General features: G+C 39.6%; 1 protein-coding gene across 6 annotated transcripts in view; it reads right to left on the reverse strand.

Moving 5' to 3' along the window:
* The window catches only part of DIP2C (disco interacting protein 2 homolog C), a 310,710-nt gene that overhangs the window by 66,403 nt on the left and 217,347 nt on the right, over positions 1 to 26,960 (reverse strand). For all 6 annotated transcript variants that reach the window (XM_071428626.1, XM_071428625.1, XM_071428623.1 and 3 more), the window contains 12 exons: positions 25,350 to 25,460; positions 15,507 to 15,630; positions 14,808 to 14,917; positions 13,375 to 13,477; positions 12,930 to 12,994; positions 11,062 to 11,155; positions 10,825 to 10,944; positions 9,860 to 9,974; positions 5,881 to 6,020; positions 4,224 to 4,360; positions 1,853 to 2,061; positions 924 to 1,038 (listed from right to left, as the gene is read on the reverse strand). In XM_071428626.1, the coding sequence (XP_071284727.1) occupies positions 924 to 1,038; positions 1,853 to 2,061; positions 4,224 to 4,360; positions 5,881 to 6,020; positions 9,860 to 9,974; positions 10,825 to 10,944; positions 11,062 to 11,155; positions 12,930 to 12,994; positions 13,375 to 13,477; positions 14,808 to 14,917; positions 15,507 to 15,630; positions 25,350 to 25,460 (1,443 nt within the window). The remainder of the gene's footprint in view (positions 1 to 923; positions 1,039 to 1,852; positions 2,062 to 4,223; positions 4,361 to 5,880; positions 6,021 to 9,859; positions 9,975 to 10,824; positions 10,945 to 11,061; positions 11,156 to 12,929; positions 12,995 to 13,374; positions 13,478 to 14,807; positions 14,918 to 15,506; positions 15,631 to 25,349; positions 25,461 to 26,960) is intronic.

The raw sequence follows: 26,960 nt of genomic DNA on the forward strand, positions 1-26,960 counted from the left end.
AGTCCTTGCAGAAGGACAGGAAGGAAGGTAGGAAAGGGAGGTAGAAGTAACTGGAGACCAACTGTAGACAGAGCTGAGAGCACTTCACAAGGTGGCAACAAACAGACTTAATCTGACCACATCTCCATTAAATCAATTGCTTTTGAGTCTGAATTGGATTAACCACAGAGATGGAAGATGACCCTATTTAAAGTATCTAACATTTTTGTGTGTGGACATTAGAGTTGAAAAAAACCCCTGAGTTGCCAGACTGCTGGAATGGGATTCTTTGGAAGAGGTATCCTTCTAAGAAGATAACCTCACTGTAGATACCTAGATCTGAGCTAATCAATCTAATCAATCACTTTCCTTCATTTCATTGGAGGGAAATTGGGATTTTTAGGCCGAGTTTCATTCAGTTTATTTTAGCTATCAACATGGTACACTGGAAACACAAAATTCTCTCTCACCTGTCAGAGAAAATAAATGTGGATGAGGCCAACTCTGTACCATGCTTATAACTGTGAGCACTTAAGAGACTCTGGTAGCTCTGACAGCTTTTTGACAGCTTATAAGAGTATATAATGCATTCATTCATTCATTCATTCATTCATTCATTCATTCATTCCCCTTTTGAAGTAAAGAATGACTATATCCTTATAAACCACATGCTACTCTCTCATTGCTATTATTTACTTCAATTCATTCCTGTTTTCTTATAGCATTTTGATTAGGAAAAGGATCACTCTCTGGGTGTGTGCAGCCCAGATAGGAACTGTCACTCAAAAGAATCTCATTTTGTGCTCATTAAGTGCAAGTGCAACTGAAGGTGGATTCACAATTACTCAAAGACAAATATCAGTTACCTTAGGAGTCTGAAAGATCAATAAAATGGATATAAAGTAAGAAAAAAATAGCTTCCAAACATACATATAGAGCATTACCTGGAGAACTCGACTCATCCACTGAAAACTGTCTTCTTCTGTGGAGTCTGGCCTTTGCTCAGCAACAATAACTATCCTTTCATCATGCAGCACACTCACAGAAAACACTGCTATTCTATAGGAGGAGAGAAGAGTATTTAGTGCCAGGACAGAGGGAAAAACCTGTCTTCTGCATTAACCTTCTATAACTCTGATTTCTTTACTTCTTAGTTAGACTCCTGGTGTATCAATTATTAATATATTTATGGGAAATAAGCTACAAGAGCAGTTTTAGGTAAGTTCTGGAGTTGAAACAGCAGGCTTTGTTCTACAGTCATGTATATACAAGCAGAATGTCAGAGCAGGATTGAGAAGTGAACATTCTTGGAAGAAGAAAAGCACTACATTTGGGTCACACCAAGGTTGTTGCTAGGATGTTATATAACAGCCAGCATAAGCACCTTCCTTGGCCCCATCTCAGAAGATGGTAATTGCAACATCACTTTGTGAGAGCTCTGACATGTGATGGAGTGTGAGCACGCGCTATTGCATGAGGCTCTTCAGAAGTTTTGGATGTCTCCTGCTCAGCTTCAGCACATGAGGAAGGTCACACAAAGAACCACTTTCACATTCAAAAATTTCAGTGTAAGGCTTATTGGAAATGTTCAGTGCACACAGAAAGGCTCCTGTTGAGCCAACGCCCTCAGAATTAACCAGCTGTTCAACTGGAAATTTCAGTAACCACAGTTTCAAGACCTTGGTATCCAAACATTGCCTCAACATTGCCTTGGGCTTCCCTCAGCTGTCTCCTGGTTCAGGCAGTATGAACAGAACTGAAGGGAAACTACAATGCACATCAGGCATTGCTTTCTGAAAGCATCTGGATAATTTACACTTCATCTAAGCCAAATAAAGATTTCTACATAATATAAAGAAAGAAAGGATCAAACCTCCCCCTGTAGACAAATTTCATGGGTTCCACAGCCAGTGCTGTTGCTACAATGTCATCAGCATTATGTCTTCTTCCACTGACAACCATCAAACCATCCATTTTGCCAATAACAAAGACCAGTCCACCTGGTCCTATAAAGCCTAGAAGTCCAGTCCTTATAAAAGGATATTCAGTGATAGGGCCACCAGAACTGGTCATAGGAAACACCTGCAAAACAGAAACAGTCTTCAGTTCTATACACAGAGATCAGGCTGCAAAGTATTTCAGGCTATTCTGAAACAAAGTAAATAGGTCACTGGTGATGCTCTTTATCCTTCACTGACCATAAAGGGAGTGTCAGGTAACTCCTACACTGGTATGTACCTGAGTCCCAGCAAATTCAATCCCACTCTGATTACAATACACATTTTCTGTAACTGTGAGCCTGTAAATAATTTATGACCTTAAAAAAAAAAATACAAATCAACGTCAACTGTATTAAATAAAAACCCATGCTGAGCAGACTGCCAACCTGAGGTGCTGTGTATAGGTTAACTGAGAGCTTAACTCAGGAACATCTCAGTAGAGGTTTTCTTCAGTATCTCACGCCCATTTCCAGCACAGTGTAAGAAATAGGCAGGCTAAAAGTGAAGCTATTTTAAGGTACAGCACATTAACGATTCTTTCAGCTGACCACATTTTTATTTAAGGTCAATTAAGTTCTCAGAATACTAGTGATAATGTCTTCTGTAGCACATCAGGGAGTGAAAATACAACCCTACAGAGCACCTCTCTAAATGTCTCAACACCATACATGACTTCCACAGACAGATTCCTATGGCTTTTTCTACCCTAATTAGCACAGTGTTATCCTTTTGGCATGTGAGCTACTCTGAGCTGCATTCTGACACAACCACACTTTCCTGCAGTCATTTCTTTAAACCTAAATAGTCTAAAGGCAAAAAGACAATGGCAAGTAGAAGACCATGCCTATATAGTGTTCTTGAAGGCTCATCTAAAAAGAAAGGTCAAATTCTGCTCCCAGATGCCCATGGGTGACTCTTATTGAACAGATTTAATGCTTATACATCCTTGGCCCTAATTCATTACAGGAACACAAAACTCTTTGACACTCTAATACCTGCAACAGGAATTAAGCAGTAAAACAGAATAGAGATCCACTTTGAGAGAACACTTAAAATCATGCTTAACTTCAAAATAGAGTGGTCCTGCTCAGTCAATGGCAGTTTATTTGCTTAGCATTAGGAATTAAGTCTAAATCAGTCTAAATATGGTGTTAAACTGCTGACAGTTATGAATTATGAATGATATCACAATTACAGCAAGTACTACAAAATGAACAGGAGTACCTTTCCGCCCTGAAGTATGTAAAATCCAGGATTATCACCCACACTGGGTATTGCCAATTGTATTTGCAGCATAAAAATCAGCTGTCAACAAATTTCAGATCACAATAGCATAGGAGGATTCCTGACTTCAACAGTAGGATGTAGAATCATTTCTACTTGTCTCCACTGATTATATAATGTGCAGTGTTTACAACATTCAACTCTGCATTTTGCAGGAGATATTAGTCACATTAGTCTATTAAAAGTGGTAATATCAGAGAGTTTTTTAAGGGAAACCTAAATGTATTAGTGTTAATTTCTGCCACAAATATTAAACAAGAAAGAATTCTATCTTAAAAATAGGGTTTTTTTCACTTTTTCTCTAATTTCTGAAGCCTTACACACGGTCTTCAGCAGAAGTTAATGATAACAAGTGAGCAGGTACTACAGAGCTATCAATACAGCTCTGTGCACTGAGTGAGAAAACAGATCCCTAAAAGCCAAAAGGCTTTCACCTAATGCAATTCAAACAAAAGCAGATGGGGACTAATCAGGAAAAGGTTTGTCTGCTCTTCAGATACATCCCTTGAAGACTACATCTGTCAGGATTCTGTATAAATAGAAACCTTAATGCTGGAAGTGCTGTGGAAATGTTGAAAAGTGCTTTCCAGAGATACTAAGCAGCTTTCATACTGTTTGCAATAATCAAATTCTGCACACAGATTTATACAATATTACCTTTTGAACTTGGTCTTTCTCATTCCTTTCCTTCTGATTTTTTTCAGCTCCCAGTATCTTATTTGAACATTGAAGTAAAAGCTCTTCAGAGCCCAAACTAAACTTACATAAAGATCTACTATTGCACTTAATGAAATGGGCTTCAGTGCAGATTATCTGGCTAGAATGTAGGTCCCAAGCCACAAGCATTGATTAATATTGCTATTCTTATACTGTTAATAGCAGTACTTCATGTCAAATATTACCTTGAATCAGAAAAAGTTCAAAAGGAAGGATTTTATATTGCACTTTTTGTCAACTTACCTCAAAAGTATTTTTGGTCATGCCCGAGAGTCCATAATATGATGTACCTGTTGCAATAGCACATACACAAAGCTCTCCTATTTCATCTGTTTTACAGAGCTGAGGAATTCCATCTGGCTTCACTGAACACATTATAGCTAGACGGAGAAGAAAGGAATTTTAAAAATATTATAAAATGAACCACAGAATAACATTAGTGCTGTGAGAAAGACATCATGGTGGAGATGACATAAACAATTTAATTACATGTTGAACTAATGTCTAACAATCAGTTTCTTGAACATTATGGTGTTCAACATAATCAAGTGGTTTTATATGAAGAATGCAAGGATCTTTATGTAAACTCAGTCTTTACATTGATAACATACCTATTTATCTTGCTCTCTGAAACTGCAGTTCACCTGTAATATTGCTGTGAAATGTGATTGTGTTCCCAGCTTTGCATAGTGAAAACCAGATCTGCCTCAGTCAGTGCAAAATGAAATACCCTAATGGAGACCTTGATAATTACTATACAGCCAGGGAGGCAGACAACCAGGAAATCCACCTCTCAGAAAGTAGCAAGTAACACCATATGAAAGACCAAGATATTCCAGCAGACCAATAGGGCTGTTTTACTGAGAATCTATCAGAGCTCAGACTCCCTCTGTCTGGTGTTACAGGCCTGCAGAGACAGCAGGAGCTAAACAGGAGGGATTAGAAAGCACAGGTCTGAGAAAGAGGCACTATTTTTTGTCAACCACTTGAACAACAATCAGGGATGCTGCTTCAGCTATCATCTCTGGAGTTGGAATACAGCATTGGTAGATTTTGTAATTGCAAAGAGGATATGATGATCAGGGAACTAGAAAGGAATCAACACATCTTTTAAGGGTACAAAATCTTTCACTCAGAGGATAAACAGGAGCGTGCACCGTCATTAAATTTATCAGAACATAATATGAAGTGCAAGATGGCACATCTATTATAATATCTTGTATGATAATTATTAAACAACAACCAATTGTATCTTCCTTTATTTTAAGTTGTTCAACTGAAATTTTGTAAGATGCATCATTATGTTTTATTGCTTTGGTCCATAACAAGCATTCTCTTACAAAAAAATACAGAATACAGTATTAGCCTTTTCTAGTACCCAGAGCATCTTATTTAAAATGTAGCTGCCTTATGAAAAGTGTTATCTTCCTCTTCAGAAGCACTGATTTCAGTTTAAATTTATCAACATGAACTTTTCAGTCATACCTCCTCTATCTAGTAGCTGGATGATAGCACAAGACCTTTGGAAAAATATTCTGCAAGCTTTCAGATAGCAATTGTATTGATCCTTAGCACAGGCTATGAAAATTTTCCCTACTGAAACCTTTTTTCCTGGTTGGACTTATGGATATTTGTAGCCACAGTACTTTAACTTCCTTATTTTCTCTACCAACACCTCACAGCTTAGGAACAGATGTGGGGGCAGGTTACTTAACACATGCAAGCACAGATAGACTGAGGTAAATGCAGACAAACATTTGTTTTGGGATTTTCCAAACCATGAAGTTTTGTAAGGTAATGCTTTTGGACTAAAATGTTTTCAAGGACAAAGTACGTTCAGTTGCAACTTTCTACTGCCACTTATATTAATGGATCAGAAGTTTCAAAGGAAGTTCCTCACCTCCTGGCATCACTAAGCCAACATCCTGGACAGTGAGGACAGAGAGCTTTTCTTCAGAGTCCACTCGAATCACGCCGTAGGTGAGCCCGTGCATGGACAGGACCCCTCTCCCCGGTGGTTGGTTGCTGTCATCTGTGGGCCTGCGAGCACGGGTTAGAGCATCAGTGCACCATCAGGCAGGTGCAAACATTTCCTTGTGCTCAATGCACTGCTATTGCAAATGCTCCTCTGTTTCAAGGGTTTAAAATTCCTCCTTTCTGCCTCCCCTGTTAGGCCCAGTAAAATCCTGTTTTTCAGTCATTTCTGAGTAATTACATCTTTCATTCAGTACCCACCCACATATATGGGGCTGCTGAGATGCAAGTAATCCCTTAACACTTACCCAAACCAGCCTGTATTTGATTTTCAGAAAAATTTATAAAGGTTGCCTTACCACCCAAGTAAAGAGCTGTTACCTAATTTTTAATATACTGAAAGATGATGCAGACAATATGGAAGGAAACTGCACTAACTACAAATATTTGGAACTGATCAGTAAATAACTTGATAAATTCTATGTTATCTATTTTGAGCAACGTAGCATAGATTTACTGTCAAGTATCTGTGGAAGACACAAGGACTTCATCTTCATTTTAGTGCATTTAATTGAATCCTTCCTATTCTAATTTACCACACGAAAATTAAAACAAATTATGCCTTCATCAGTCATGGTCAAAATGTGGATGCAGCCTCTTGGTAACGCCTCAGTTTGCTTGGATTCATTGCTGTAAAATTCCACAGCATCAGCACAAGAGGCTGTCAGCTTGTTTCAGTATAAAACCACCTGCTGCACCAGTGGATACAATTATACCTATGGAGAGTGTGCCTTGAGTAAATGAGTGTTGATGTATGCAAGTTACCAAGGCAGGGGAATGTGTCAGAGCTTTTCATGTCTGGAAGGACTCTTGCACTGTCCTGCATTTTAAATTGCAGAACTGGAAGGTGACATGGTGCTGATTTGAGTTCAGATTATGCATCCATGAAGAGCAGATTCCAGCTCTTTTCAGGATGGATAAAACAGCCAATATTTAGCTCACAATTGTGTGTTTTTCCCAAATACTCCATCACAACACAACTATTTTTTTAACAGATAATGTCCTTTGATGTGACATTTCTCCTGTATTGTGCTTGAAATACTAGATGGGCCTCAGCCAGTCCTGCTCATGTAAGCCTTGCCCTGATGGGCTCTATAAATTTCAATTAATAGGTTTTACGAGCCATATTTCTCAAGTGACATTGTCAACAAAGAAGGATGTGAGCGTGCTTGAAATTGCATTAGAGCATAACAAATGGCACTAGTAAACAAGCACCTGTGATAAATAACACTCCCATCATGTAAAAGGAACTTTCAGTGACATTATTGATCAACTTTCCCTCGTCCCTGTTCCCCAAAACACACATTTTGTGCTCATGAGAAGAAAGGTCTCCTGCAGGCTTCTCACAGACTTCCAGAGGCAGAGACCATCTGGACTTCCATCACATCCATTTTCTTGCACTACTTATCACACAAAGCATTTTGAGAGCAGCTCCTCCCATCATTTATAGATAATACAATCTATTTGACCACTGCTTTTTGTCAGCCATTTAGAAGGGAAAAAAAACCTGTCCTTAAACTTTTGCACTCCTTTAAGCAAGTGGGTTCAGACTAACATGCAGTAAACCAAAGGGGAATAACATGAATTTGCATGACACATTCCTTTGAATATTAGGCTTTGTGATTCAGCACTAAGGCTGAAGAACCTCTAGCCTATTACTGTCTTTTTCTAAACTATAAGGCCATTTCAACTGAGAACTGGTTTTGTTACTCTTGCTTGTAGGAAGTTCAGTAAAAATACACCATAGAATTTGAAAGAGTCAGAGCATTAACAGGGAGCTCTCTGGATCTCTGCTCTGCAGGGAGTCATTTTAATGCATACTTCAGCAGTAACTCTTTGGAAATTGTATGATAATGACTTTACTGTCAGTGGAGATGGCTTGAACAAAATGAAAAATACTACATCTCCCAAGTTCATCTAGCATTATCCTACCATTAAACAGAGCTCAAATAAAAGGAGATGTGTTCTGTAACACTCACTGCAGTAAGAACTGCTCTGTAATTACACAGTCACGAACTGAAGATAAAATACCTATTTTTTTATTTTGAATTATCCACAATGCTATGTGCTATTAACTTTTTTTTTGTAAGGTCTCAATGTTAGTTAATTTGGAAATGAATTTTTTAGTGCTTCAGAGAGCTACAGACACAGAGCTTATGTCTAGAAAGGGCATACCAGTCATGCCATTATGAAGTTTTCCCACTTCCTAACCTGTGATTTGAGCCAAATTTTCCAGAATCGGCCCAGGAAATTAAAAACCTGCTCAATGCTCAGCACAAGAGATGTCTGCTGCCCATTCACTTCCTCTCTGAACTTACAGGCAAGAGCTCATTCCAAGGAAGCAAAGACCTGCACAGCCAATGGCAGGGAAACCCACCTAAGGGAAAGACACTTGGTAATTCTGGTGTGAAGGTGAGAGAGGCAGGTGGAGCTGAGTGAAGGGCTCTCTGAAATCCTGTGGTTCACAGAAACACAACTAACCTGGGCAGGGGAAGTTCCTGATGGATTGCTTTCAGATGTTCTAAGCTAATAATGAGGTGGCTGAAAATCAACCACACTCTTGGCCTCATGTCCTTCCTCCTGTAAATGTTCTGTTGGAAAGCTAATTGAAAATCTTGTTAAATTTCACTTGGATGGTGTATTTAGGAATTTGTGGCAGGAAGTATTTTACTTAATGCTATTTTAGTGCTTTAAACGTTTATATTGCATGTTCTAACATGAAGCAATTATAATTGGCTGCAGAAACATGAACTTAAAAACAAAGTGCTTACTGTTCAATGTACAATTTTTGGAAAATTCTGCAAAAACAGACAATACTCACACCATTGACTGTGTGCTACAGCCCTCCTGACAGGATACTGCTGCTGGAGTAAAGTCTTATGAGAGGCTGAGGGTGCTGGGGGGCTCAGCCCAGAGGAAAGGAGGCTCAGAGGGGACCTTATCCCTTCCTAAGTGATATCCTATATATATCCTATATATATCCTAAGGAAGGTTGTAGCCCAGAAGGGGGCTGTAGCTAGGTGGGTCTTTTCTCCCAGGTAACAGGAGACAGAACAAGAGGAAATGGCCTCAAGTTGTGCCAGGGGAGGTTTAGATTGGATTTTAGGAAAAATTTCTCCACCCAAAGGAAGAAGCACTGGAACAGGCTGCCCAGGGAAGAGGCTGAGACACCATCCTTGGGTATTTAGAAGACGTGTGGAAGTGGCACTCAGGGACACAGTTTAGTGAAGGCTTTGCAGTGCTGGGTCAATGGTTGGATTCAATAATCTTAAAGGTCTTTTCCAACTTGAACAACATTGTGATTGTATATACATAACACTTAACAGTTCTAGCAGCATTTAGCAGTTTTAGTGGGATTTATCTATTTTATTTCTAGTCACAAATCCCTCAGACTCAAAGAGCATCTCCAGATGATTACTGAGAGTCTGTGAATGGTTAAAAAGTGCCTGTCAGCCAAAAGCAGCCTGCAGAAGGTCATAATTCTCTCTAAACAGGGTACTTAAGAATATGGTTTTCCTCAATGGCAATTCCACTTAATTCTCTCATTTTAATTAATTTTATGCTTACGGTGGCATTTTTACATTTTTATTTACAGAATTTCCTTTTGCATTTCAACTTCTTTAATTTAAAATGAGATAAAATTACAGCAATGGGAGCCATAAAGCATTCTGAAGTTAAATCATTACTCTAAAAATTCTTCTTGTATGTCTTCCTTGGACATAAACACATTGCAAAATATGAATGTCATATAGAACTTAAATATGCAGAGTCATATTTAATTATTTTTTTTCAAATTACCAGATATACACATTCAGTGGATCTGTTTTCACTGGTGTAACACATACCTTCGAATAGCCACAGTGAGAGCCTCTGGTGAACTAGCACAGGGACAAATGACCTCCTGCCTTAGACCTTTACTTTGGAAGACATTGAGAAATGCATCACAGGAAGAAATGGACCCTGGGGTAAAGAAAAAAAAATAATCAGAGAGAAAACTAATTTGATTTCTGAAGTGATGCTATTCAAACTGCAAATTTACTGTTTAATATATAGGCTTTTCAGGAAAAATCATTTGAAAAGGATCCTTGTCCACTGGGAAATGCATCATAGCTACTACAACTATATTTATATGTATGTATAAGCAGTTGTGTATATGTGTACAGGGAATAAAGACTAATTTTTAAACATGAAATCTTTACATTATGCTTACATAGAAAAGCCATTACTGCTAGATTTACAGTATCAATTTCATTGCAGTGTTCTCTTCTAGGATGAGGGAAATTAAGGATTTAACTCATAAATTCCAAACTACTACAAACAAGCAGAACACCTCTATGCTGGTATCTTAAATAATACAGAGGAACAGCTCATGCTGTTAATTGCCATGAAGTGATTTAGATGTGTTTCTTTAGAGTAGCTTAAGTGTTCCTCTAAAATTCTCATTTACTTCTGCAGCTGAGAACTGTCATTCAGAGGAAATGTTCTGATCCTTTCTTTAGCTTAAGGTCTTCATTGCTTCAACTTTTATAGGTTCATTCTTTATACATGACTGTGATGTTAAACAAAACTAGATTTACTGCAACTTACATTATATGGAATATCAAGTTTGTTTCAGGATGAGCTAAAGAACAATATACTTTAGAAAAAATCCCAAATTGATTACTGTTTCCACAAATGTCACACTGTTCGTAGTAGACACACCGCATATTTTGCAAATATTTTAGCTAAGAGGGGTGAAGATTGAAGCTCCAAGTGCAAGAGAGAAGAAACCCCTTCCTGCTGTGTCCTGCCCTGGAGCAGCAGAGCTTACATGGGTTGGCACCATCAGCCACTATCAGCATCCGCAGCGAGGAGAGGTTGATGTCCCTCTGGTCCCGGTGTGCCACCAAGGCCCAGTGCATGTCTCTGGACTTCACACAGGCCACTTTTGCTGCAACAGCAATGAGAAAATTACTAGCACACCACAGAAAAGCTAGGCAGCTGTGTTATCAATTTGAACTTTTGGTTTTGGCTATCAAGCAAACTTTTGTATATTCCTGTTCCTTACCTTTGTATTGACAGACTTTTTGTATCCATGACAGAGGATTCACTTTCATTAAGGAGTATGGAATACTGATGACATGCATCATGTTCATGACACTCTGAAATCAAAAAGATAAAAGGGTTTGATACAAAAATTGTGGCAACTACTCATATTGTGTTATGGGCATGGGCATCTGTGCAAATCACTCTGTTCTGGAATTCATCTTTTCCTATCTAGCTACATTAAGATAAAACAGACACTCATTTTCCAATGCTTTAATTAAGGATTAAAGATTTATACTAATCAGATTGTAACTTTTATGCAGTACTGAAAAAAAACCATTTTCTTTCTCTTCATACTCAAAGAGGGTCACTCTAAATAGAAAAAAAAAAATTGGGTGAAAAATGTCTGCATGTTTGCTATGTAGTTAAATATTATCCCTAAGCCCGATAATCTGCCATATATATGAACACTGTACTAAAAAGGACAAAAGCAGTAAGACATCTGTCTATGGAAATCCATCTCTGGGAAGACTAAAAGCTACCAATGGTAGCGGAGCACAAATTATTTAAAAGACAGGAGACAAAGAAATTGAAATCCTAGACTAAGCAGAAATCAATTCATTTTAAAAGAAAATTAATGAAGGAGGTTTTAGTCTCTCTCCAGGTGAGCTAATTCCAGTATTTTCACTAAGGTCATGAAGAGCTCCAGGAAGTTTAGAAAAGGCAGCTGAGTGAAACCAATGACAAACCCTCAGCTGATCTCTCAGTCTGAGCCCATCAATTGCAGCAGTGATTTCTCAGTGTCAAACACACATCCTGTAAATGAGCTGCTGCTTTACTTATGTTAGCATTTAGAAATATCTCCTCAGGGCAACACGCTTCCCTTCGTAGCAGCTCAGGTTAAATACAGTATTTGTTTTGGAAAACCTAGGTTTAAGAAAGGTTAAGTGTCCCAGTGGATTAGTCATCTAAACACTTGGAGAGCTGCAAAAGATAGTTATCCTTTCAGTCTGGCACAAGCATAGGCACAGGAAAACAGGCAAGTACTGAAAAAAATGAAGTTCAGAACAAGATTAATAGCAAAGGAAGGCACAGAACAGCTCTATTAGACATTTGCTATCAACCAGTGATAGAGATGGTTTTTTAACATGAGATACTTATGGGTGTTAAGCCTAATCATTTCTGCTTCAGAAATGTTATTATTGCACTTTGATAATGAGAAGAGAGTAACACTGCAGGGGAAAAACATATCAGATCACTGGGAATTCCGGGGACCCCCAAAATCATGGGACCCCCAAACAATGACCCTTCAAGATTTGACATCTGTTCTTAAAATGATCAGTGAATAGTAAACAATTTGTCAGTCACTGATTGCAACAGCACCTTAAGAAGCAATCCTTGAAAATATGTCAATTGTCTCCCATGTCAATTGAGGAAAACATTTCAACATCAAGTAGAAAATTAATGCAACTTCAAGTATTGGGAATACTTAATGTTAGCAAAACCATCTGTTGGTGGGAGTTTTGACAGCAAAGCTAGTCAGGGGCAATAGAACTGTGCCACTGGATCATATCCCTACAGAGGAAAGTACTAATATGATTTGTTTCTGCTATAAAGTTTGATCTCAAAATCACGTATTGGTGAGATAACATGATAAGAATGTGATCACAGTACTTGACATGATACATAAAAATACACTGACATCTTTACCATGCTCAATAGGGGTAAATGCACTAGGAGAAGATCATGGGTTTAAATTACATTTATTTTGCTTTCAAAGCAGAAAAAATTGTATTAGAAGAAACTGTAGGACATCCCAGTTTGTGACAGCACTAAGCATTTAGGTTAGTTTATTTTCAAATACTCAGAGAGAATAAAAAACATACTTACTGTAAGAATTCCATGCCATAAACCAACATCCTTCTTGAAATCTAGTACATTCACAATTGTTTCAGCTGTCCAACAAAAACAAAGCAGAATTTATTTTTTAGAACATGGCATTGACCCAAGGCAAACCCACTCAAAGGAAGGAAGCTTCAGTATAACATGACTGATGACCTCCAATGTCAACTTTCAAAGTAAATCTCCACTGCAGGATTTATATTGGTTAAGACATTATTTGTACCTCTCCTATAGATATTTTAAACATGAACATATTTCCTGAAACAAATGAAAAAAAAATCATGTTTTTAAATCTAGAAGCCTTTGGCACAGAACTGTTTAAAACATAATATAGGAGACTGATGAAAAATAAATGACAATCCCCACTTGATTTTAAGGATGATGTACAGTGATGATGTACACATGTTTTAAGGATGATGAGCACACTCCATACCTTCTGTGTATCCACATGCCTGGGTCAGAGCTTGGCAGTGTGTCAGCAGTGCAATCCTTGTCACAGTTACCCCAAGCACACTTCCATCTTTACATGTTTTGTACTAAAAAGAAATAAGCAGGGAAAGTCAATGTGAAAGAATTGCCATAATTCCATTATTTAATAGTTATGTTTAAAGTGTTTCCTCTGCAGGTGAATGATGGACACATCTAATGACACATCTATTTTAAGAAGGCAGCAGTACTGGGGAGTTTTGGAGGCATTTCTTTGTTAAATGGCAATTTTTTTTTTTTTCCAGCTAGGCTTTCTCTTTTGACTGAAGATTCCCAGGTCTGATATCTGAAATCCATGTGTTGTTTCAAAACCAGCATTATGGAAACATAACTCTAACAATTCTGATCATGTCAGTGACTAATGGACTGGCTAGATTTAGCAGAGAATAACCTAGTTCAGTCTGTTCAGTGGTTACATGTTAGATTTTATAGGCCAACCACTAAACCCCAGCTTCTCCCTTCTGCATTTTATAAGGCATGTGATAAGAACTGACTGCAGAATCCTTGCTGGGTGCTGTGATGATAATCTATGTGTATACAGCCTGAAAGACACAAGCTCTTTGATCAGGAGAATGTGAGACTCATGAAAAAGCAGATGAAAAAAGGTGGGAGGCCATTGGTGATTATTGAAATAATTTTTATAACTTATGTAAGTGTCTGAGAACTATCAGGGGCAGGTAATAAATTAAACATTTATCTTTCTCCATGATGAAGATAATCAGCAAGATTGAGAGTGAAGACATCCCTGCTTCTCTAGCCCAGTGTCCTGATTGCACTAAGGTCCATTCACTTGCACTTAGTCCCTTGGAAGTATAATTTAAATTCAATATTACCACCACTGAATTCAAAGCATTTGAGTCTATGCAGAAGGGGGAGAAAATGATGGGAAAAAAAGGAGGAAAATTAAATTCAACAGCACTGCTAACTTTCCCTCCCTGATGCTGTTCTGTTGTTGGGAGTGTGACTCATAAAGCAGTAAGTGACAGGCAAGCATTTGAACAAGAAATTCTTTCTTTTTCAAAGAGCCTGAAGATTGGGATATGAGAACTGAAGCTTCACTGTGAACCTTGTCATCTATCCATTCAAGGCTAGTGGCAAGCCCACACTGAACAGAACCAAGATTGCTCAAGGCAAATGTAATATAACACTGCAGCAGCCACATAAAAATGTTAATGTTAGGAACACCCAGAAAACAATTTAACATTCCATTGACTTTTCTGAAATCAGTATTGGTCGAATTTATTAAAAAAACATTACTTATTAACAAGCTAAAGCAGGATGTTCTTTGCTTCTGTGACTACTGAATGAATAATGATGTTTACCTAATCCAGAGTGCCACATGTAATGATTTGAGGAGAAGATGCATCTTCATGAACTCACCTCAATGTAAGCTGTGTCATTGTTGGCATCCTTGATGTGTGGGAACCAGTCACGAGGTGGCTTGGAGAGGTGTTTAGACTCAGTGACAAACCACAGCAGCTTTGGCCAGCCTGAGGTACAAACAAAAGCCAGCTTTCATTGAGTTTCTGCTGGATAACACAAGACAAAAGCCTTCCCTGCCAGAGTTTTATTCTGTGTCACCATTACCTAAACATTGCTTCCTTTGAACCTCAGTGTAGTATGGGAAGGAAAATTTTGCAGATCTGCTTTTCTAACACAGCTACTGAGGTGTTTTTAGGCAGTCCCTAAGGGAATGGCTGGGCAGTTTAAGCTGTTTTTGGCCCCAGCAGTTCATTCACACTTCCCCATCAGAAGTCCCTACACTTCATTGAAGGAGTGAATCCTATGAACACTTCTCATCTACTACAGTCCTAAGACTGTTGTTTGAATTTTTGTGGCCACAGATGGTCTCAGCAGCCTGGCTGAGCCAGCAGAGAGCTGGACTGGGAGCACTGGTGCTCCATCCATGAGGCTGGCACAGCCATCACAGCCTCAGTGACACACCAGGACAGCAGTGTCCCAGCTGCTCCTGTGGCAAGGATTTCATCACAGCCTGACCCTCACCCACAGCCACTAAACAAGAGCAGTTTGTTGTAGTAAATGACCAGTGAGAGCCACGATAAACTAGGGCTAGGTTACCTTTAAACTGTGGTATCTCCCCTGTAGGGCTTTTAGGCAGTCCTTTATGGCATGCATCGCTGGTCAAGGCCACAGTAACTCCACAGCTTCCAAGCAAAAAGCCTATTTGTTGACTTCCTGCATCCTAAGAGATGAAAAAATACAGAATTGCTTAGAAGTGATAACAGGCTGAAAGCACTTTTGTTCTTGGGCACATTATCTTGAGAGGAAAATTATCTTGAGGTCTCTTTGCTTTCAATAATTTCCTTTTAGGTGACTATCAAAACTCATCTGTACATTGACAAAGGAATTCCACAAGCTAGGTATCCTCTTGTCTGTAGCAGCATAAATCATAAAGACAGTGGAAGCCATCAGATGGCATCTGCTCTTGCATCTCTTCAGAAATGACAAGTGGCTGGGAGGAATGCCTGATCTGACAGAGGGTTGTTCCATCCAGAGGGAAACCTGGAGAATTTGCCAGACAGGGCCCTCATAACATTCACCAAAGGCAAATCCAAAGTCCTGCACATGTTGAGGAAACAGAATTGTCTGGAGAACAGCTTTTTGTGAAGAACCTGGGGGTCCTGGTGGGCAGCAAGCTGAGTGTGAACCAGCAGTGTGCACAGGAAGGCAAATGGCATCCTGAGCTGTGTGAGGCAGAGCATTGCCAGCAGGCTGAGGGAGGCCATCCTCCCCCCCAGCACCAGTGAGGCACATCCCCAGGGCTGGCACTGCTTCTGGGCTTCCAGGAGGACACAGAGCTACTGCAGAGAGTCAGCAAAGAGCCACTATGATAATGAAGGGACTGGAGCATCTCTCCTCTGAGGGCAGAGTGAGAGCTGGGACTGCTCAGCCTTGAGAAGAGAATGCTTAGGGAGGGATCCAGTCAATGTGTACAAACACCTGAAGGGAGGCTGTGCAGGAGATGGAGCCAGGCTCTTTTCTTACTCTTCCTTTACTGGCCCAGGACCAGAGGCAATGGACACAAACCAAAACAGAAGAGGTTCCCTCTGACAATCAGGAAATGCCTTTTTACTGGGAGGGTAACTGGCACAAAGCACCCATAGAGGTTGTAGAGTTTGCATACTTGGAGGTATCCAAAAGCTACTGTGGATATAGTCCTGGGCACCCTGTTTGAGCAGGGAAGCTGGACTAGGTCACCTCCACACATTTCTGCTAACCTCAACCATTCTGTGATCTTGTGACAATTCTAGGAAACAATATGGATTACAGATGCTTCCACCTGGAGAAAGCTTCCAACCATTAAGATGTTATGATGGGTGTACAGCGGTGAGGGTTTCCCTGTTTATGCTGATCTAACCTGATTTGTCAATAACCATTTCACTGAGTAGTTACAGGCACATTTCAGAAGTACCACATACAGTCAAGTGCCCATTAGAGTAAGCTCATTACATTTTACTTTCATCAAGGGAATAGAAGCAGTGAGATTAAGAAGTCATGTAATGATTTCCCAGTCTAGGCTATAGTTGTTCTTGAGGAGATGCTGTGCTTCTACAGCATTACATCTGCTTTATGTATAGTGTCTTGTCATTACTCTTTTATGAACTTTACATCTCTCCAACAGGCTCTTCAACAGAGCAAAGCCCTACATGCAAATGCACATTGAAATATTGACCCCTTCTTCACAGAATTATTCTACTGAAAACCACCTAAAGAGATTCACAAGATCAAATTAAACTATCTTTCAAATCAACAATAGAGCACACTCAACAATGGAAACAACCAGAAATATGGAACAGTTGCCTTAATCTATTGATTTATTCAAAGCAAAATTGTATGATGGAAAGAAAGCCCCAGAGCCTGACCAATTCTTAATGAAATTTTTATGTAGTCAAATAAAACCATCTAAAATGGAGAAGCAATGAGAACAGAGGACAAGCAGAAGCTTATTTTTCCATACTACCTCAAAATATGTATATGGCAGCAATTATCAGAACTTTGATAGCCGAGCAAGCAATGCGAGACAATTAACTGATCTGTCAAAGTCTATGCCATATAACTCCTCCCATCCAGAATTATTGTATATGCTTTTGCTTATTATAGCCAGAATGTTTATAAAACCAGGAAAAAAATGAAAAGGCATTTTTTCAGCAAGGCTTTTTAAACTTAAGCTTGTGTATCATTGCCCATATAAAACCAGACAATGAGAGCATTCTGTGAACAGAGAATAACACTGGTGTCTCCATGAACAACACTTTGGGGAGCATGTTGTTGGCCCCACCACACCTGCACTTCATGGGCTTTGTCCAGCATTAATTCCTGTCCTCACTGACTCTCATGTCAGCTGCTCCACATCTCTATTGTTAAACCCATGGGCCAAGCACTTAGCAAGATCTAATCCTGGCTTCACATGAGGATGAGACCTGTCTCCACTCTTGGAGTCTGCTCAGAGGAAGGAACTGTGGGTGCCTGAACACTGCAGGAGGGATGGCTCTCCTAAGGGTCCCTCAGAAGCAATGGCAGGAAGAGGAAGGCTGGAGTGTTCCATGGAGAACACCACTCCTTGGCCAACACAGCTTCTAAGACTTGCTACTCTACCATCTATAAAGGGAGGTCATGAGTTCCTTAGAATATCAGATTCATACTACCATTGCTCACAATTTCCCATTAAATTTAGTCTAATAAATGCTTATTAATATATGTATGAATTTCTAACTACCAACTAAAAAATTTAATTTTATAAATTTTATAATTGAATGCAGCAATGACATTGATCTCAATTTTAAATTACAATGTTGTTATAATTGTATATCGTATAAAAGACTGCTACAAACTGTTTCACCACTATATCAAGAAAATGCCAATTCTCAAGCAATGAAATTCCATTTACTGCTGAACTTTGTAAACAGAAATTAACCTAACAAATTCCATTAAGAAATCTAACATAAGGAAACCAGTAGAAAGTGTGGATCCTCAAGCATCAGCATACCATGGCCCTGGGGGATGCATCAGCTAAGAAATCACCTGTCAAATTCTTCTCCCAGCAAAAGAACACACCAGAAAAAAGAAACTTGTATTAACAGTGTAGAGGTTTTTAGATAACACAAGAAAGAATGCCTAAACTTTCCCTTGGTGCCATATCGACTGCCTCAGAGGATGTCCACATAAATATTAATCATTCATTTGTAGCAGTTCACACACATACATAGATTCTTAACACAATCTGTGCACATGTAACAGTTTGTAATAGCACACTGCTTTACATCAGGACAGCCCACCTCAAATAGCATTAATATTCTTTTCTGAACAGATATTCTTTCAATTGTAAGGAAAACATGACTGAACAATCATGGGATGTAACACTGCCATGGGAGATTGGAAGAATTTCACCAGGCATGGGCAGTGTGTTTCACAGACTTTCAAATCCCACACCATGGTTTGGTGGCCACAGTAAATCCTGCCTTGCAAGACAAAGGCAAATCAAGATGCTGAAGCAGAGGTGCTGTGAAAGACACTCTTCTCAAGGGCCACAGGAGCTCCAGTTGAGGATTTTGCAGTATGAACCCAATGAAGCTTTCTGGAAGTCTCCTACTTGGTGCCCATCAATTCCACCTTCAGTCTCAGTCTTCCACACCTCATAACTAGTTATCCTCACCTTCTGCCTGTGTCTGGTGGTTCCATCCTGACCCAGAATCTAAAACTACTGCAGAGAATAGAGACATGAAGAAGGGGTTAACATCCCTTGCTCCATATAGGTTCTTCTGTGAAAACTGGTGGCCCACAGAAGAACTTGTTCCTAACTACTCAGGTGGTGTTGGGATACTGGACTGACAGGAGTGGAAGCCTTTATACATCCCACATCCCTGAAACCTTTTTACATCCCACAGACACACCACAATGTTCCTTACACACTCAACCATGTAAACACAAGTCTTTCCTGCTCCTCATACCTCAGCATGACAGGCCCAGAACAGTGAGGACCTTGGGCAAAACTTGTGTTTGAAAAATGAAATTTGAGCTAAAAGTGCAATCCTTTGCCTGAGGCTGCCAAAGTTTACATATGGGCCACAAAAAGGGCTACTGACTTTAGGGGCAATGATTATTACAGATTTGACAGACAAATTATTGCCCTGCCTTTTGGGCAACGTGAAATGAATGGCTGCAATGGTGAAAACTACTTTATAAGTTGCAAAGAGACACAACCAAATAATATTCTGTCAATACCCCCAAATCCTTTTCCCCTCTAAGTAAAATCAATCTCCTACCTGTGAAGGGAATAGATTTTCAGGACACACTGCTTTGTTACAAGTGTTAGTTGCTGTTTTGGTTATCTGCTACTTGGCAACCCCCCACTTGCCATAAACACTTTATTTTGCTGAATGTTGTGGGGAGAGAAACCTCAGGGAGCTGGTGGAGACCAAGTGAAACAACTGAGTGCAGTCCCAACTGCAGACAGGGAGAGACTTGAGAGCCAGAGATGCTCATTGTCAAATCCTCCACAATTCACAGTCTGAAGTAACATGTAATGGAGGTGGAAGGCAAAACACAGAGCTGAGGTATTGCAGCATGAAGTTTGAGACCAATTGCTGACTTTGGAACTGTCACCTTACATTTCTTGAAGGCACAGCACTTGCTGGGGTATGAAAATTGAGGTATGCATAGCTTTAGACTATGTCTGCACACACCTAGAGAGATCAATCTTTCAGATGAAGCAACCCAGAAATCCTCTCTGCTGTAGGCAGCCATTCAAAGTTCTCTAAAGACTTTTATTAAAGGTTCCCTAAAGGTTTTCACCAGTACTTGGAGGCAAACTGTCTTCTTCCTGCTGCAGAGTGATAATTCATTGTCAGGATGAAAAAAATCCCACGTGTGGTTGCATTTCAGCATGCTGTTAATGTCATTTCTCTAATGCTTTGTGAGAGTATCTGTGTGAAGGAAAACAGTTATGATCCTGTCTCCGTGAGTGAGAGTGCATATCCTTATCTAATAAGGAAGGAAGAGACAGCCTGTGCAAAGGTTGGCCTGATAAAGGTTACTTCTGTTCACTTGCAAATCCCAGACTGCTTTCAAAATGAGAATTATGTGGTGGAGCATCACAGACTGAACTAATCTTGTTTTCTGTTACAATGCTTATTTGAGCTCCAGTGCCCTTACCCTAACAAAAATTTGCTGGTAAAGAACAAACAGGGCAATGATCAGATGTAAAGGCCAAGCATCACCAGTTCTGAGCCAAAAAAGGCATCAAGGAAACCTTCTTTTTTTTAAAAAACACAAAGACCTTGGTAAAAATTAAACACAGTGCAGACACAATCTTCATACCCAGCTTTAAGATGAAGAAATTAACTGTCTCCTAAGACAACAGCTTTGATATCTGCCTGCAATTTGCATGTGAAATCTCCAATGGTGAGCATTTAACATCCAAAAATCTTAATAAAAGCAAGACAATAGTTATTTTTGGCAGTGGACACTGCATGAAATACGATATTCTCTCCAGGAAATTACCATTTTCTAAACTTGAAAGTATAATAAGGAAACACAGACTTCAAAGGATCTAAGATTCACTGCGGCAAACTGAGCAAGGACTTCTTGGTGCTCCACTGCTGAAGGGTAGGAAGAGGAATTTGGACAGGCCCAGGGCTTGCAGGGCCCAGCAGTTTGCACAGGGGGCTCAGGTGGGGGTCAGGGAATTTACATTCTTTGGGGGGACTGGAAGATTATACCAATGAAAAGAATACATGAAACGTTTTGTACATATTTTAAATGCAGGGGAGAAAGAGATGCATTGTCAAAAGATGTTCAAAAGCATGAAGAGTTCCAGTGTTTCTGGCACACTACAGTCCTACAATGAGTAAAGCTGAGAGAAAGAAAAGCTCATTTTATCTTGAGCCCTGAAACACTAGGAAAGATGTCAAGGTGTATTTCCTTCAGACTAGAAAGCTTCTTTCAAAGAAAGATATGACTGGGACAATTTCACTGTCTTGGAAGAGTATACCTCTCTGGCTACTGCTAAAGCTTTCATAACTTTTCAGGATTTAATAAAAAGAGCTCCTCAAAAACAGTTTTTACCCTGTATGAAGCATCCTTAAAACAAAATCTCGAGTGTCCTGGAGTGGGTCTCTCCAGATTTCCTATGACAATACACAATTCTTCCAATCACACTGTGACAGCCAGCATCTGGAAAAGTACAGAAATGCCTGCTGGAAGCACACATAGCATTAAATCTAATAGGCTAGGAAATAGCATTTTGAGTGAGAAATTAATTTTTACATGCTTTCATGTCACACACACCCTGCTACAAATTCTGCCTATGATAAGGAGGCCATGAAGATCTGTGAGGGATAGATTTCTTCCTATGTTCACAGCATGTGACTGAGCATAACTGTGAATGTGCTTGGAGGACAAAAATGTTATTTTTAGATTAAAACTGATTAGCTCCCCTGACTGTATCAGAGCAGAATAATAATATTTTTCACGGCGCCGATCAAATGGAAAAAAACATTGACCTAAAAAATATAAAGAAAAAGAAATCAAAACCTTATTTTAAAATCCTTTCATGAGGGACATAGTAAATCACTGTTTGAACTAGAACTCAACATGTTGAAACTCCCATCTCATCTACTTTGACAGCACATTCTATGACATAGTTTGCAACTCACAAGATTAACATAAGTGGCAGTTCTGAAGGAAAAGATGCTGTATAGGACACATTGTTTGCTAACGTTTGGGAAACATAAGCAAATTTTGAGAGAGGGACACCATTCTGAGAGAACAGAGCCTATAAATGAAGGGATGAGGATTAGCTCTAACAATTTTGGGGAGTGTTGATGATAAAGGCATTGCAATGGTACTAAATTCAGGGAAAGGAGGAGAAATAAAAATTCTGCTTGTTCTATTGTTACAATGACTGCAGAACCTCTAGCTGCTGCTTTTAGAATGAAGAGTTGGTTTGGGATTTTGGTTTTTAATTTTAGATCAGATGTCCCAAATCTAAAGAGCCAAAACCATGCTGCAGGAATTCCAATTTCCAACTTTTCTTTGCCAAACACTAGGAAGCTTTCTGGGAATAAAACTGGAGAATGCTGCATGGCTCCTGGATGTTCAGACAGTCCATCCCAGATGCCAGGTCACACATCCCCTGGAGTCCTGGGGGTATTCTAAGTACTCTGTCAACTTAATGGTGGGATGCAGAAGGAAAGAGCAAGGCAAGATGGACCTTCACCTAATAGTGAACTGGGAAAAAAATCCTGTCAAAATCTTAAAAAAACCAGTTATATTAAAAACAAAAAAGAGAATACACACAAAATCTATATGCTGGTAAAGCAAAAGCTGCTACTTCCATCTACAGATGTCTGCAGAGCAATCTGTAAGGCAAAACTCTACCTGGCTGCAAAAATTACTGCTCATTTTTAAATTGCCAGGGACAAAATTCTGCACAGAGCTGTGAAACACTCTTCTTTATGAAAATGTAGAACAGTATTAAAGCTGCTAGTACAAACTTTAAATATTAAAAATGGCTGCTAATATAACTACCTGAAATAGCTCATCTTGTATCAGCTTATTATTCTGTAAGCCTGTAGTATAATATAAAATTTAATTGCTGCTCTATTTGCTAGTTCACTTCTCTGTCTTCCAGAAAGCAACCCAAAAGATGTCCACTGCCAGAATGTACTGAAGCATGCAGAGCAGAGAACAAATGATGGGAAAGCATAAAATAACAGTCTAGGCCATTGTGTGATGACAGGAATGACATCTTCCCACGGATGCCAGGAGCAATCCACTGCCATTTGACCAGGCAGACATATTCCTTCTGGGACAACTCAGAACACGATTTTCATCTCATTGTTTCCACTCCAGTTGCCTTTCCATATAAACAAATGCAAAGATATTTGAAATAGTATATGCTGTGAGATTGCATAGCTTTATTTATAGAGTATGGATCATGTTGCTTTTTTAACTGACATCTCTGTTATTGTGTTATTAATTTGATATTTAAACACTGTGGCAAAAGATAAACAGTCTGAGTCTGTAGATATTCCTTTATATAAATATATATATATATACACACATGTGTAAGTGTATATTTATATATCCATATATAGATACATATTTTAAAAAAAAACACCCAAGAGGTGCAGCCAAATTAGGGTAAGTTATTCATTTGACACAGAGTATTTACTTGGACAGCTGGATTTTATAGTTTACTGGGTGGATGCGGTATCAGATGTTCCAAAATAAATCAAATTTACACCTATCTATGTGCTTTAAAATGTCATTAGACCTCAGAGAATAGTAACAGAGTAAGACATATTAGATTTTTTTAACCCTCAAAACCATGTTGCTTCTTTATTTTATTCATGGAATTAATGCAGATTTACCCATTTGAGCACTCTGTAAGATCTTAAAATGTACATATTCTGCTGGCCTTATTTTGCTGATGCATATAAAATCTCTGGTTTTTATCAAAATAATGCACCATGTTATGCAACTGCCTCAGACTAAATGTACTGCCCTCAGATGTGAGGGCACAATGAGAGCCCAGTGCAAACATTTCCACTAAAATCACCATCCTTATTCTCCAGCCATGTCCACCTCTCAGTGCTCCCAAATGCATCATTTTACAAATGAAACAGCCTAACCCTCCTCCCCAAAGCAGGCATGGGGGCTGAGGTCCCCATCCTCTCCCCCTGCATGGCCTTTCCAGCACTCCTGCCTCTTTCCTCCAGTCTCAGTCAGTTTAAGCTGGGGCACATCCTGTCTCCTCCTTCCCTTGGTCCTTCCTTCTGTCCATGAAACAAAGATTTGAGCTTCTGCCCCAGAGTACTCTAACACTGGAACATTTCAAAGAAAAGCCCTTGACAATTGAAATATTGAAAATGTGACCAAAGCAATACATTTGCTCAGGCCTTTGCCTGGCATGTCATGGCTTCAGTCAACATTTCACAAAACAATTCACTTTAAAAACAAAACTTGTAAAGATTAGAGAACACTCTTTGTGTGGACAAGCCCAGAGCAAATAATTAAAGAAAGCCATTATTAGTGCTAACTAATAAAAGAGCAATTATACAAAGGGTATGTGGGGGCTGCCAGACATGGCAAATTAAGGGGATATGACCAAAAGCAACCCTTGTAATTAATAAATACATTTTGCTGTACTTACAGCCTTCAAGGCATACATCCTCAGATTCTGCAGAACCTATCTAAGGGACCCAGCTGTGGTTCACTCCACCTCTTACTGCCCCCAGACACTCCTTCCAGCTGGAACTGCTCTAGCTGGCTCCTAACACTTCTCTGGGATATGTGGTTCTGCCTTTGAACCAACACTGGATGTGAAATGCTTTGATTAGCAGTGGTCAGTTTCTCTATGAATGTATGTTCTGTGGCAAGAATTCCTGAGCTGAATTTGTTCAAGTGCCACCCTTCCAGAGGTGACCATGGTGACAGAAGCTTTGAGACACACATGCACATATAGACACAGGAGAAGGCATTTCCAGAACAGCTTTGAAGTAGCACACACAGCACCAGTGGCATTATAACATAGCTTGGGTTGCAGGGACAGGTGGAGAATCAGCAGTTGTTGCCAATGATTCTTTGTCAGTGGCCAACATCAGAAGGCTTTAAAAGGCAACAAAGATAATCCATCTATGACTGGCAAAGCTGTTCTCTTGAAAAACTTTCCTTCCATTTTCCATGCAGACCTGCATTTGCTGAAACTGCAAGCACATCTTCAGATTTTCTATCCCAAAACAGAAGGAGCTATGTATAATTCACCACACAGCACTATCTTGGTATCCTCAGATTTAGAGCTAGCTAACCACAAAAATGTACTCAAAAGCCATGTTCAGTTGTGATTTATTCTGATGTAAGTGCTAAAATGGAGTAAAGAGAAGAAAGTGAGTTCCCCACCTTTCTTGTAAGTGGCACTTCAATAGGGACGGGGACAACTTCTGCAAGCAGGCAGCCATAAAATGCCACCATAAAAGCAGCAGGATCATTGTTAGGAAACACCAGGGTTACCTGAAAGAGAGAAATTCACATTAAAAATGTTTTATCCTAGGTGTCAGATCATGGTAATTGGAGTTTCCATGCTTCCTTTTGGATGCAGATAATATTGGAGCACTTCTAAGACAGCTATTCAAATGCCTAATAACAGATGAATGTGGAATCAGAAGGAATATATTCTGATAAATATTATTTTTATTACTATTTTCACTTAGGATGTAGTTAAATATATTCATGCTGCATTGTTTCCCACATTGACAACACCTTTCATCTGGTTCTGAATTAACTGATTGCATTACCAGTGTTAAATAGCCTAAGTAAATGGAATTAGAAGGATTTTAGATTCTAATGTACTAATTTGCTTGAAGTTACTGAAACTGAAGTGTACATGAGACCACATCAAATTATCCAGACTTAGGATGTCATTATGCCAATCATTAACACACTGTTTTGTTTCACTACACTTTGCCTCATGCAAAGTTTTGTTCTAGGACTGTCCTGCTGTCCCAGTGTAAAGTTTCTGTGTGCTGTGTACACACAAAACCTGGTATCTAGAAGCAAACGTCACAGCCAGAGCTGGCCATGTCACATACCAATCTAGGTGTGGATTTGTTGAACTTAACAGCTTCAGGGCTAGGGCTGGGGAATTATTAAGATAAAAGAATGCCAAAACCAATCACAGATCACCGGAATGCTCAGTAGGTGCTGAGCTGTGCACTTAACTCCTGCAGGCCCTGCCCGAGGCAGGACAATGCCTGAGATCCTCCACAGGCAAAGGGAAAGGAGAAGGGAGGGGGGTCACAGCTTTGCAGACACTTCAGAGAGCCCAGAGCTCTCCTTGCAGGGCAGGAACAGGCCCAGAGCTCTCCTGGCTCTCACTGGTGAATGGCATTAGTGGCTGGATCCTCTCTGTGGTTTTATTTCAGTTCAGGCAGATGGGCATTCTCAGCTCAGCTCAGCTCCTAAACAGCTGTAACACAGCCGGTAATTCCTGCACACTCCGCTGCAGTGGCATGCAAAGGCATGGCAAATTACTCCAAACCTCTTTCCTCTGGCCTCCCACACAGGACAAGGGTGTATTATCACAGCACCTTGCCATTTGCTGAAACTACTTAGCAGCTCTTGAGTTTTGACTGTTTCAACATCTGTGGAAACCCAGGGCACTGGGAATATTTCTCTGTCTGCTCTGGGGTGCCCTGACCCCCAGGGCAGCACTGACTTTGATCCTCACTCATGGAGAAAGTTTCATAGACTTCAAGATAGACCAGAATCCACAAAAGTGTGAAATAGATTATAGAGAGTAGTGTAGGTGTATCACTTGGTGAGAAATTGAGGTTTTGGGATTTGTAGCATGTTGTGGATGAAAGCAAGATGGAGGCACAGGGGGTTGTCCTGGGGCTGTTTTTCATGCTTCTACTTCCTTCCTCTTCTTGGGTTTGGGTGGCATTTGTAATTGGGCAGACAAGTCTGCATTGCAGGCTCTGTGGGATCAGTTATTGGGTTAAAAGGGAAAAT

The sequence above is a fragment of the Agelaius tricolor genome, unplaced genomic scaffold (genome assembly GCF_023055355.1).
Source record: "Agelaius tricolor isolate 1412-34295 unplaced genomic scaffold, bAgeTri1.0.p SCAF_6, whole genome shotgun sequence".
NCBI lineage: Eukaryota > Metazoa > Chordata > Aves > Passeriformes > Icteridae > Agelaius > Agelaius tricolor.